This window comes from Copadichromis virginalis, linkage group LG18 (assembly GCF_057382275.1).
Source record: "Copadichromis virginalis isolate Kocher_CV1m ecotype Utaka linkage group LG18, C_Virginalis_male_GT1.1, whole genome shotgun sequence".
Lineage (NCBI taxonomy): Eukaryota > Metazoa > Chordata > Actinopteri > Cichliformes > Cichlidae > Copadichromis > Copadichromis virginalis.
In genome coordinates this window covers 24,920,972-24,934,188 of record NC_140635.1, presented here as the reverse complement: position 1 = coordinate 24,934,188, position 13,217 = coordinate 24,920,972, and the positions used below count along the sequence as shown (strand labels likewise).

General features: G+C 42.7%; 1 protein-coding gene across 1 annotated transcript in view; it reads right to left on the bottom strand.

Annotated features, from left to right (window-relative positions):
* kcnn1a (potassium intermediate/small conductance calcium-activated channel, subfamily N, member 1a) overlaps positions 1-10,361 on the bottom strand; it is a 68,023-nt gene extending 57,662 nt beyond the window's left edge. Inside the window, exon 1 of the mRNA XM_085440081.1 lies at positions 8,963-10,361. Within this exon, the coding sequence (XP_085296207.1) occupies positions 8,963-10,264 (1,302 nt within the window). The 5' untranslated portion in view covers positions 10,265-10,361. The remainder of the gene's footprint in view (positions 1-8,962) is intronic.
* Positions 10,362-13,217: the final 2,856 nt, after the last annotated feature.

Here is a 13,217-nt window from a genome sequence, read left to right as displayed (position 1 = left end):
GAAATGTACAGTAAACGTTCAATAGGTACAGTAAGAGCAGGGTGAGAGTCACCAGCCGGAGAGCCAGTGCTTGAGCCAAATGCTGCCGGCAGGGGATTAGTTGCCTTTTCCTGTAGCAAATGTTCTTTTTCCACCTGTAGCTGCTGAACCAAGTCCCACAGCTCTTGAACCTCATTCCACATTATGGGAGACAGAAGAGATTAGTTCAGTATGACCACAAATTGGCCTGCAGGGATTCCACAGCCAACGTCGAAAGGTCCCTTGAAATGCACACTGCTGTTTTTGTTCAAACATGAAAAAATAAAGAACTAACACTTTGTCTCAAATCAACTGACCAGTGTGAACCTGTCGACATCGCCAGAATCTGGCCCCGCCCTCACATTTAATTATCTAAATTCTAAGGAACACGCTTGGTCAAAGAAAATGAGCTGAGACAAACAAAGCTTTCCCCAAAAATTATTTATAATTTATTTAACAATTTTCAAAATATTTCTTTTAATATTAATAAATCTTAAATACAATCACTATAATCAATCACAAGAAAAAGAAAATTAATTAGAAAGGGTGGCCCTACAGGCTGCTTGCTGGTTTGTCCAAACCACCCCAGCCAGACTCCTCTTTATCCGCCAAAAAACATACTAGTTGTTATTAAGCTGCTGTTTTCTTTTCCTCGTCATCAATTATTCCGTATATGATTACCTGATGTGTCTCACGGAAAGTGCTCACCAACAAGCAGATCACCCGCGCACAGCATCCTCACCACCAGCCTTGCAGCACATTTCCACACACACAGCTATAACCACGAGCATGATAATCAACTATGTAAAGTTGCAGAATCCCTTACCGGTAGCAAATAAACAGAATCTGCTTGGTCTCTACAGAACCAAGCCACAGCTCTGCCGCGTTGCCACATCTGACAGCCTAAACGTTATGCACAGCTGTATGCGACTGAGACATTTAAAGAGCCACCCAATCCTGGCTGGCATCTTTCTGCACAAGGGGGAGGGCGTGCAGCACTAGACAGCACTCCTTAGTGCAATAAACAGGCAGACAACTGCCAGTTACAAAAGGTCCAACAGTCAAGCTGCAAACTCCACTGACGGCTAACAGAGTGAAAACATACCTTGGCTCTACTCGTGGGAAGGAGCGACGTGACCGAGGAAACCCCCCCAAGCACGCTTTCTTTCCACTCTTTGTATTCAACTAGACCGCAAGTAATTCAATACAACTCTTATTGTGCAGGATCATTCAAATGAAATGCAAATGAACTAGAACAAGTGGAGAACTATTTGAACACCTCTTACAGCAATGCCAGTGTGTGTGTGTGTGTGTGTGTGTGTGTGTGTGTGTGTGTGTGTGTGTGTGTGTGTGTGTGTGTGTGTGTGTGTGTGTGTGATGTGCAAACAGTGCTGTTAAGTGTGTCTTGCTTTTGGTAAAGACAAGAGTGAAATGACTTGTAAATCTAATAGACAGTCTTGCTCTGCACATGATTTCTTAACCAAACTCAGTAACCCAAAGAGAATCTGCTACACAATACAAGGCTGATCTCTCTCTATCAGCACACATGGTAACATTTCAGAGCAGACGAGCAGCATAGAATTTGAACACAGCGTAGCACACACAGACACACACAGACACACACACACACAAAACTAGGGAAAACAGTTTAACAACAACTATATAATTTAACCTCGTAACTCTCCTCGAGCTGCACAATAATACCATATCTGTCATTTCCATCCGCTGTTTGCTCATCCTGTCATATGGAGGGAATGTAGTGAGTGCTCAAGTGATGCTCGGTTGAGTCACATTTTAACTTTGGGTTACACATCACCAGCTGCTAGTTTTGCCTCTTTTCTGTAAACTGGTTGTACTCAAAAGTGTGTTTTTGCCTCAAGTAGTTGTTTCTACCTTTATCAGAAAAGAAATTCTTGTATATTTTGCTCTCCTTTGCTGGAGGTTGCTAAGGTAGCCCCCCTTTTAGGTATTAAATTACTTAGGTGATCGGAGACCGACACATGGCTCTTTCTCTCAGACATGTCTGGGCTTGTGTCATCGCTGTACACAATAGGGAAGTTGATGCACGATGTTGCTACATCCTTCATATCAAGGTATGGCACTTTTTTTTAATCACGTAAAACTTTATACCAGGACAGCATGGTATGGCATAGTCCTAATTGTAAACAGTGTTGGATGCAACAGTTTACTCTTTGTACAAATAGTTAGAATCTGATTACAATACTGAATAGTTAAATGCAGACACTGTACCTACAAATCTAGATAGCTACACTTTAGCCTACACTTTATAAAATACATCTAATCAATCTCATGTTATAAATCTATGACACTCTGAATGTAGAACTGGGCTTGAGCAATATATGTAACTACTGTATATATGTAAGGTTACATCCATGATAAAGCAATAATGGTCAGATTTACATCAGCCAGACTGAAGTTGAAATCTTAAAACTAAATCTGAGAAATAAAAGCAACATTCACATGCTGCACTGTGCAAAAGTCTTGAGCCACCTCTCATTTCTTTAGATTTTCTTCCATGGAGAAAGATTTTCTGTCACAGTGGTCTTGAACATTAGTTATTCAGTCTTTCTGAAGGTCTTTCACAGATTTCCTTTAAATATTGTCTGTTTTCAAATCATTGTCAATATCTGAGGAGGAGATCAGGAGAGAACAGTAAGTGTCTACAGCCATCTGTGAAACACGGTGGAGGCTCTGTCATGGTTTGGGGCTGAATTTCAGCCAGCGGTGTTTTGAACTTCGAAAAGTACTGTCTTTTCAGTCCACCATGAAAAACAATCTAGAAGGTGTCTTACTGGCAACTGCTTCATTTTTCAGCATGGTTGTTCTAAAAAAATACTGTCAGTGCAGTAAAAGCATATCTAAACAGAAAAAACACACATGCAACACTACCAGTCATGGATTGGCCTCCGTCGGCACCCAACAACGTTTTTTAAAATTAATTTGTAAGCAGCAACACATATTAGAAAAGGAAAACACCATGAAAGGTCCAGCACTCAAGCTACAAACTCCACTGACGGCTAACAGAGTGAAAACAGGCCTTGGCTCTACTCGTGGGAAGCCACGACGTGACCGAGGAAACCCCCCCAGCACGCTTTCTTTCCACTCTTTGTATTCAACTAGACCGCAAGTAATTCAACAACTCTCCTTGTGCAGGATCATTCAAATGAAATGCAAATGAACTAGAATAAGTGGAGAACTATTTGAACACCTCTTACAGCAATGCCAGTGTTTGTGTGGGCTATGCTGGAGTGTGTGTGTGTGTGTGTGTGTGTGTGTGTGTGTGTGTGTGTGTGTGTGTGTGTGTGTGTGTGTGTGTGTGTGTGTGTGTCAAGTGCAAACAGTGCTGTTAAGTGTGTCTTGCATGTGGCAAAGACAGGCTTGAAATGACTTGTAAATCTAATGGATAGTCTTGCTCTGCACATGATTCCTTGACCAAACTCAGTAACCCAGAGAGAATCTGCTACACAATACAAGGCTGATCTCTCCATAGCAACACACATGGTAACACAAATCTATTTCAGAGCTGGAGTGCAGTGTAGCACTTAAACAGACCGTAACACACGCACACACACACAAAACTAGGGAAAACAGCAATCAATTATTAAATGAGCTTCATGTTCATACTTACTGCCTGCGTATTTTGCCAGCTGCAGCCAAAAACTAAGAGGCCCCCACTGCTCAACACCTACCTCACTTCATTCAGCTTTATCAGAGATATACAGCGGTGCCACTCCTTCTAATGCGAGCTAGAATGTGAGCTGCCCTGTCTCTGACATTTAATTGTTCTGTCGGGTGTGTTTACTTTGAAGGTGTTGGCTAGCCCTCCAATGCATAGGCCAGTGGAAACATGGGCATCTAATGAGAGCAAAACAAACAGAGGCCCTACAACAACAACAGCAGGGAGATGACCGATAGAGAAAGTTTAAATGAACATAATGTTTCTCCTGGCATAAGCCTGCCAGTAAATCATAATGCTGTAAGCAGATCTGTCTACATCAATTGTTTCGAGTTCCAGCAGACAGCGTTACCTCAGCGTTATTACGGAGCCAACCCAAACACACACACACACACACACACACACACACACACACACAATGATAAGATAAACTAGTTTTTTAAAGAGAGCCAGAAGCTGAATTACCTCAACATTTCCTTAATTTAGACAGCTCAAGTGCACAAGCGTCCAGGTAGGATTCAATTAGAAATAAACGATCTCGGTTACAAGAAAAATTGAATGCCCGGAAAGGAGAAAAAATTACATGCTAAACAAGAAGCTTTAAATGGAGAAGAGCAACATCTGGCGAATCAAATGTTTCCTCGCCCTCTTTTAAGGAAATAATCATTCCCCTGCTACTGTTCAGACCTCTTGCAAACACAACCACGCTAAATCCTCCAGACAGCGTCAACGAGACACAAAGTTGGTTGCAAGTGGCACTTTGATATATACTGTGTTGACCTAGATCATATAGAGTGATTATAACCATGTTGGACCGCCATTTGGCAGGAGCTGCACAAAAGGTTTTACTGTAATAGCTTTCCTCCTCTTTCAAGCCATCCATTCTGCAGTGACACATACAACCTTATGTTCTCCTGAAAGGTGGGCTGGCAATCGCCCGGCACACACACACACGCATACATACCGCTACAGTACAGTAAAGCAGGCCTGTTGCATCCAACAAATGTGTGATGCGACAGGTCAAAGAGAGAAAGGTGACACCAGGTTATAAATATATTTTTTTCTTCTTTTTCTTTTTTTCTTCTCTTCTTTATAGATCGACTTTTTATATTGGTTTTCCCTTAAGGGCAGTTTTATCCAGTGTAAAACTGACTGATTTGCTGCGCAGCCTCTAATGCCACATTGGGTAAACTGAGAAGAAGTGAAATGATTAGCACATTGACAGGTTAGTTTGGTGACAGAAAATGAACAAGAAACTACTTAATAATTGATCATCGGTGCCATTTTTCTAGCAGAATTATAACTTATATCTTTCTTAAAAACATTTTAAGCTATATCGTTTTATTTGTGAAGACCTTTCTCTTGTGCTTGGATTTTGACTGCTGATCAGCTGTAACACATAGCTCCTCAGAAAATATAAGCTGACACTGGCAGGCCAATATCGTTGGGTGAGTTTAGCTATTTGCTAATTCATCAGTACCGGCCTTTATAACAAACAATACATGGAAATTTTAAAAGTAAAGAAGAAACACCCTTTAACATCGTATGAGCGTTGACATCACGTTGTTTGTCCACCAAAGCACACTCAGCAACTTCCTGTTAGCAACACGTGTTTGGAGTGACACAAACACAGCAACCAGTGTAAATGAGTAAATAAATAACTACACATAACAAGTGTTAAGAAAACATGTTCATGTTTTGTGTTTGCGAAAGAAAAAAAATATCTGCCGATATATCGGAATGTCCGATTTTATCAGATCAAAAAAATAATAAGACTGAAATCTTTCACTAATTTAAAAGTTCTCATTAGTTTCATCTCTTTTAAGTTCCAATTCCTGTAAAATTTTCAAACACTCAAAGAAACTAATATTCAAACTAAAACAATCAGACAACCTACTCGGTGGAGATATTAAAGTGTGTCTATAAAGGTGTGTCATTTCAGAATATTTTCTGGTTCCAGCCTCTTACATGGATTTGCTACTTTTCTCTAATCAGTATCGCTGAAAGTGGATCATTTGGGTGATCTGACCTGTTGTTTTAACAAAACAAAATTCTGAAGATGTCTCCTGATGCAATTGTTTGATTTTATCTTGTGTTTTTATAATTAATATTATTTTTTAAACTACATAAATTAGCTTAATGCCATAATTTGTCATTTATGGCATTGAAAAAGTGATGATAAGGAAAAGTTTGTAGAAAATGTTGTAGAAAATCTAAAAATCTGAGATGTTGCCCTACAATGCTCTATGAAAGTGCCAGGATGGATTCCCCCGGCTTGTGCTCCCACATGTCATCTTTGGTGTTCCAACAAGAGACAGAAGCCACGTTAATATAACAAAAAAGAGTGCAAAAAAAGGAAACCCACCTCGATTTCCATGACTCTGCATACAAAGCCTTGTATTTATTTTATCACATTTTAAATTTCAGACAAACCTCCTTTAATTCCTGGCATTGAATCAGACAAACTGTATCCCGATTAATCACAGGTGTCTGCTACACACAGTGTTGGTATATACTCAAAAAAAAAACAACTTATTAAAGGAAAGCAAATCCACTGGTGTTTATGTGCTACAATGTCCCTGCAGGGAATATCACCATAGCAGTAAGTGGCAGGCATTAGAGTACTTACACAGCCCGGCACAATAGAAGCAGCAACGCAGCTTTCAAAGCACAATGTTACTGAGGCAGGACACAATATCGTACTACCTGCCATCAGTTCAGTGGGCTAGCTATTGAGTTTCAGGGTGTGCTGATACTGTAACCGTATACACTTTATCGGGCTTGTTCTGTCACAAGTGTTTTGTTTAAGGGATTTCAGATGGGTGAGGGGGTATGGGCTGTCTCATTAAGGGTGAGTCAATAAGATGTAACCACGATCCCACAAACGTCTGCGGATAAATAAGCATTTCTCGCCGTACCAAAATACTTGGCATGGTCAACCTGAGCGAGTGGAAAAGGGCTGTTACTTAACAGAGTTTCATAGCAGCAGTTCCTCGATTGTTTTTCTTTTTCCTTCGTTCTTTCGTCCTCATTTCCATTTTCATGATTGAAACGGGATTGTGTAATAGTTGTGTGATAATAAATGTCTTGTTCACAGTGCCAATTACATGCTGGAAAGCTGCATACAAATGGGGATAATTACAATACATAACGGCATTTTGATTATTTTTGAGAGTGCACAAAGTTCATCGTATTCATCTTGCTTCTCGTTCGGAGGCTTTTTTGTAGCCCTGACTGGTGTCCCACTATGTGCGGACACCTCAGACCATTTCACAGCTTTCAATGCCTCTGTGGCTCTTGAAATCACTCAATATCACGTTGGCAAAGGATTTTAAGCTTATTAAAAATCCCAGATTCTTTACACAGTAATGAGCATGCACTTGGACTATTGTTCATTTAATCTTTATAATGAGTTTTTACACTATAATTAGTGCAATATTGGCTCATTTGCTATTATATAGAGATAATAGTTTCGCAGCATTCTTATGTTCTTCCCAAACATTGTGTTTTCCATTCTTGTTCACTTGTTTGTGATTCACATTAATGTTTAACTAACTAACCAAAGACAACTGATACCTGGTGAACAACATATCACCTGTGCCTTCATCTATGATGCAGTGACGCCAGCAGCAGCACCAGAGCCGACCGTCATACTTCTGGTAATAACTTATAACATTATTTTTTAGGGATCTGGAGATCAAAGCAGACTCTGTAGTATGGACACAACTGTAATATTATGCAACTAGAAAAGGTAGAGACGCTACTCTTGATTTTTCCTTCACAGAGCCTGTGAAGTTGTTAACTTCAAGGAAAAAAGTGTACTTTTCCTGAAGCCACTTGGTCATTTTTGGACGTTTTGCTGACGCTCCAAAATCGAGCCAAGTTCAGAACAGTCGTGTCAAGGTGGTTCGATATAACACCTTTTGCAACTGGTGCCAGCTCAGCCTCAGAAAACAGCTGTGGCATTTTAAAAAGGAGCCTCTTGGTGAGATTTAGATGCTGCTGAGCCCTCATCAACGCCTTCCTGTTCCTTTTTTTCCCTGTCCTGTAAAAACTTCACCTTGACAGCAGTGGGAGGAAATGCTGAAGGGGGGGAGGAAATAACAAAGGTGGCAACTAACTTAATAATCATTTTAAAATGAAACAAAAACCTCCTAGGTCCATCAGTACACTCAGTCATGATTCAAGAACTAGATTTCTCAGTGTCACTTTTAAAAGAGTACTCGGTGTGCTGCGGGGGAACATCATCAGCAATCATTATCATCAACAATCCGGTTTAACACTTTCCAATTTATCTTTGTCTGCCTTATCTTTTCCTTCTGTCCAAACTACAATAAAACTCCTTACCCTCCAACTTTGAGTAGCCTAAAGAACATCAAGTCACTGTTTTATCAGCGACTTTGGAACAAATGGCTAACTGGATCAAGAAGCATTCATAGTTCTTTAAATTTCCCACCCCCTCCTTCTTTTTCCCCAATTTTTTGGGGATTTTGACAGACATACGCACATTCCACTTGTTGTTACCACTTTCACTTCTGATGTCTGTTGAGTTGTTATAACTCACTCCTACCCTCAGTTATTCCCATTTTTTATTTTTTGTACCCAGTCGATATTTAGTCGTCTTAATACAGTGTGGAATGCACTGTGGCTGTTGGGAGAGAGATCTCTGCGAGCAGGAACATGCAGCAATGTATGAAGTGAGTGTGCTCACAGAGCCAGGTATCAGGGCCTAATAACATTAAGCTGAGCACTGACTCTACTGTCTCAGAGCCAAAATATAAAAATGTCCTCATGTTCTGTGGAAAACACAAACCTCCCTGTTTCTAATCAGCGCCATTTGAATATTTCTAATGTACTGCCTAAAACAACACCGCAACATGGAACAGGTGTGTGCGCGCGCGAGTGTGCGTTTGGTGTGTGTGTTTTTGGACTTGCATGCGGACGCTTGTGTGTGACCACGCGAAATAAACAAGCTTCCAGGTAAAGAAAGGAAACACAGAGTTGGTTATATGTGCGGTAGTTTCGCGCATTCTGTTAAAGCCACCTAATAGATTACTGAATGACGATTCGCACACGAGTGCGCGCACCGAACGCGTAGGTTAATGTGTTCTATCAAAAATCATATCGCAGGCGTGGTCATTCACTGAAAATCTTAGGAGCAGTTTATTTTGTCATCTGGAGCTGTCTCCGAAACCGCATGATAAAAATGTGGAGAGGAGGGGAAGGGAGTAGGGGAGAAAAATCTACCTTGTGGAGGTCTATGCGTATCCTTTCCTCTCCTTTATGTGGACTCTCGGGCCACAGGTGATAGCTCGAGCCGTAGTTGGGGCTGTCTTTGCTGCTGTTGCTACCGGTAGTCGCGGACGAGTTCCCCGCGTATGCCTGTTGTGTTACCGGGGGGGTTACGCGGGAGTCGCGGTTGTTTGGCTGGTCGCTCTGCGCGGTGATCCTCCCAGACTTATTGCGGTCTTGTTCACAGTGCTGCGGACGCTGGGGACAGAGCCCCAGTGCGCCTTGCTGCCGCTGCTGCCGCTGCTGCTGCTCTTGCTGTTGCAGCAGTGGAGCCCGATGAGTCCTACATAGCTCTCCTGAGTCGCTGGCGCAGTAGTTGATAGGCAAGCTGCTCCCCACCAGTAGCTGTTGCTGCGCTCGTAATTGTGGGATCTGTTGCTGCTGCTGCTGCTGCTGCAGGTCCTGAGTCTGAAACTCGAATGCTCTCCTAGCCTCGGTTGACTCGCATACATTTAAAGAGCGCCCTTTCTGTGAGTTTGCACGGATTTCTTCAGGGGAGGGGTCTTTCTGCTGGAGTCTTAAATAACAGTGCTGCTGCTGATGCTGTTGCTGCTGCTGATGCTGTTGCTGCTGCTGCTGTTGCTGCAACAACTGCCTGTGGTCTCGGTGCCCTCCTGCTCCTCCTCCTCCTCCCCTGCAGCGTTCCACGATGCTTGCCTGTTGGTAATTACTGGCACTCCTTCGGAGACGATCCCCCCTCTTAGATTCCCGGGAAAAGAGCAGAGAGGAAGAGGACGACGTTGGTGGCGGCGGAATAGGCGGCGGAATAGGCGGGGAGGGATGAGGTGGGAGAGGCTGGAAAGGATGGGACTGGTTTTGAGACAAGCTCGCCTCCTGCTCTGAAAAACTGCAGTGGCAGCTCGGAAAAACGGGCTGCTTCTCTGACTGCGGCGGCGGAGGCTGCTGCTGCTGCAGCTGAGAGCCGGCCGGGGCCCAGGGATCCTGGTGCAGGTGTGCCGGCTGCCCGGTGTTAGGTTCACTGACTCGGTGTGAAGGTCGCTGGGCGGTGTCGTAGCTCGCCAGAGGTAGAGGGTCGCCGCTGTGAACAGGTCTCCGAGAGGGCTGGCTCAGACAGGGGAGCTCCTGGAGGCTCTGGCGATGAGCGGCGGTGGTAGAAGTGCGATCTCGGTGGTGAGAAGAGGGCGGGGGCGGCAGGCTGAAAACAGGCGCGACTTGGTCTCGGCTCTGCTTGCTGTTTCCTCGGTTTTCGTCGGGGATTTGGTGCTGATGGACAGCTCCCGCGTACCGATGCCGCATCCCCTTGATCGCCTCGTCTCGCTGTGGTTGCTCCTTTGCCGTGCAGAGCTCCGACACCCGTTCATTGCGATCAATCCCAGCAGAATAGGACCGACTTGTATCATTGGTAGGTTTGACCAAGACCTGCCTTAAAACGTCACTATACAGCCAAAACACCGCCTTCGACTCAATATCGGTCCATTCCCTGCCATGCGCACAGGTTGCAGCAGATCGATCACTCCCGAGTGTTAAAGATTGGCCTATTACAGGAGCGGGACTATGCAAGAAAGGTGTTTAAATCCCGCACACTGACGGGTCGATCATGTTAAGCCACTGCGGACCTAATGCATCGAGTTTGTCAGTGTTGCCATAACCGCCTTGTATAATCAGAAATCACTTTTTTACTGCTACGTCACCCATATCCAACATGCCCACATACATCCCGAGCGTCACTAAAATTTATGACCAACTCTGCATGATTGCCTTGTTCGTAAAGTATCCGCATGTTTAAGGGAAAAACACGACGGCAACAATTTGTGTCTGTTTGCACATCACATTTCCACTTGTTGGTCCATGGAAAGCACATAAAATCAACAGGCGTGTAGCCGATTACCTCATGCTATACAGCACAAGCCTTGCAGTATGGAATTTAATAATTCATGTGCATAGTTTTTGTATTACCAGGCAGAAATATTAAGGATGGGTGCTGCATTCAGAGCCCGCAGTCACCTCTCGCAGGCTGCCGTGTGTGACGCGCAGCTCGCAGCTGTTGCATGCTCTCACTAAGACATTGTACAGGCTTCACTGTCACAGCTGTGAGGGGATCGGTTAGATGGAGACAGAGAGAGGGGCTGGGCGCAGACGGCGTTGGTGCTGGAGGAGTTAGGACACGCATTTCTAAAATAGCCTATACTTGCCGGGGTGTCAAGTGGCCAGAGGACTGTCCGTCAAATATCTGTTAGTGCCATGCAGCTGTGAGGATTACTCATCCAATAATAGACAACTTGAAGTACATAAGTTCAGATATATGTATATTTTTAAAGTCTGCCTATTTAAAATAGCCATATGTAGAGAAAAAAAAGTATTCTACACGTCAATACTTGTAAAACCCTGTTGGCCAGCTGTGCTGTAAAGGAGGGATAGTAATACAAAGAGAGATTTCATTAAAAAAAAAATTAATTGTTGGAAAATACCCCTTTGATTTAGTAGGACCATTACATTTTGTTGCTTTGGTTGGAATTTATTATAGAACTGAGGTCTATTAAGTAAGTACATGGATTTTCTTCTGCAGCACGTTTAAAGCTTCTCCTTCAGAGGAGCACATAAAAATAGAGTCGCAATAAATTGCAGCATGGGAATGCATTGGGGATTAATCAGTAGAAATAAATGATTTCAGAGAAAACAAACCCATCGGGCCAACGTGCTTTAATGAAGGCCACTTGCACAGGTGTTGTGCTTTTAAAAGCAGAATCACTGTTTGTCTTGAATCCCTGATTGTGAAACTTCTCGACATTTGATGGTCAGACATTAGAAGTCTTGGTGCAGAATAGTGATAAGAAATAATAGATCAAAGACTGAAACTGTTCTAGGAGTAAGATATGCCTTTTACAGGACTTTGATCCTATATGCTGTGTGGAAATCTGTCTATTAAATTTGTTTCCTATTGTCCCAGGTAAACAGATTGCTTTAGAGTTGTGTCTGTTCAACTGATTTGTGTTGTAAATCTGGGATTCTACAAGGGTGGAGGGATGTTTTCCTTTCTTTCTTTTCTCTTTTGCTTGTTATGCCCCTCTGTGACCCCTATTTTCTTTGTAGAGGCAGCAGCAACTTTTTTGGCAGCTTTGAGAATTATTCATCCAATAATAGAAAACTTGCTAAAAAAAAAAAAAGTTCTCATAGATTTTTTAAGTCTGTCTATTAAAAATACTCCCCTGAAGAGTTAAAGGGTGTTCTACTGTATAGTACTGTATAAATTTACCAGCCAATTTGTTGTGGACACCCATTCAAGTGCTTGTTAACATGAATATCTAACAAGCCAATCACATAGCAGTAACATTTAGGCATGTAGACGACCTGCTGAAATTTAAAGCGAGCATCAGAATGGAAGAGAAAAGTGATGTAAGTGACTCTGAAGTGCTGATCTGTGTGGGATTTCCCCACACAAACATCTCTAGGGTTTACAGCCAATGCTAAAAAAAAATAAAAAATAAAAAAACAGACTGCAATGAGCAGCAGTTCTCTGGGTGAAATGACTTGTTGAGAGCAGACAATCGAAATTATCCAGAAGAGTATCTCTGAATAACACATTGAACCTCCAAGCAGATCAGCTACAACACCTGAAGACCACATCTAATGAGATGCTTAGAATCAGGAACTGAGGCTACAGTTCATAAGGGCTTGCTGAAATTGCATAACAAAAGACTGAAAACACTGTTGCCAGCCACAGTTTGTCCTGTACAGTTTGGATGGCAGGGTCGGAATTTGGATTAATCAAATTGAAAGCCTGGATCCGCCCTGTCCTAATGGTTCAGGCTGGCAGTGATGGTGAAATGGTGTGAGGGATATTTTCTTGGAACATTGGGCTCCTTAGTACCAAGTCAACATCATTTAAACACCACAACCTACCTGAGTATTGTTACTGAATATATCAATCCCTTCTGACCACATCTCCTCTGATGGCTGCTTCCAGCAGGATAAATCTCCATGTCACAAAGCTCAGATAATTTTAAATTGGTTTCTTGAACATGACATTGAGTTCACTGTATTCAAATGGCCTCCACAGTCACTAGATCTCAATCCAACAGAGCACATTTGGGATGTGGTGGAACAGGAAATTTTAATCTTGGATGTGCAGCTGACAAATCTGCAGCAACTGTGCGATGCCAATCTGTGGAGCAAAATGAGGATGCTTCCAGCATCTTATTGAATCTATGTCATGGAGAATATAGACAAGTCTTAATGCATTTATTAGGTA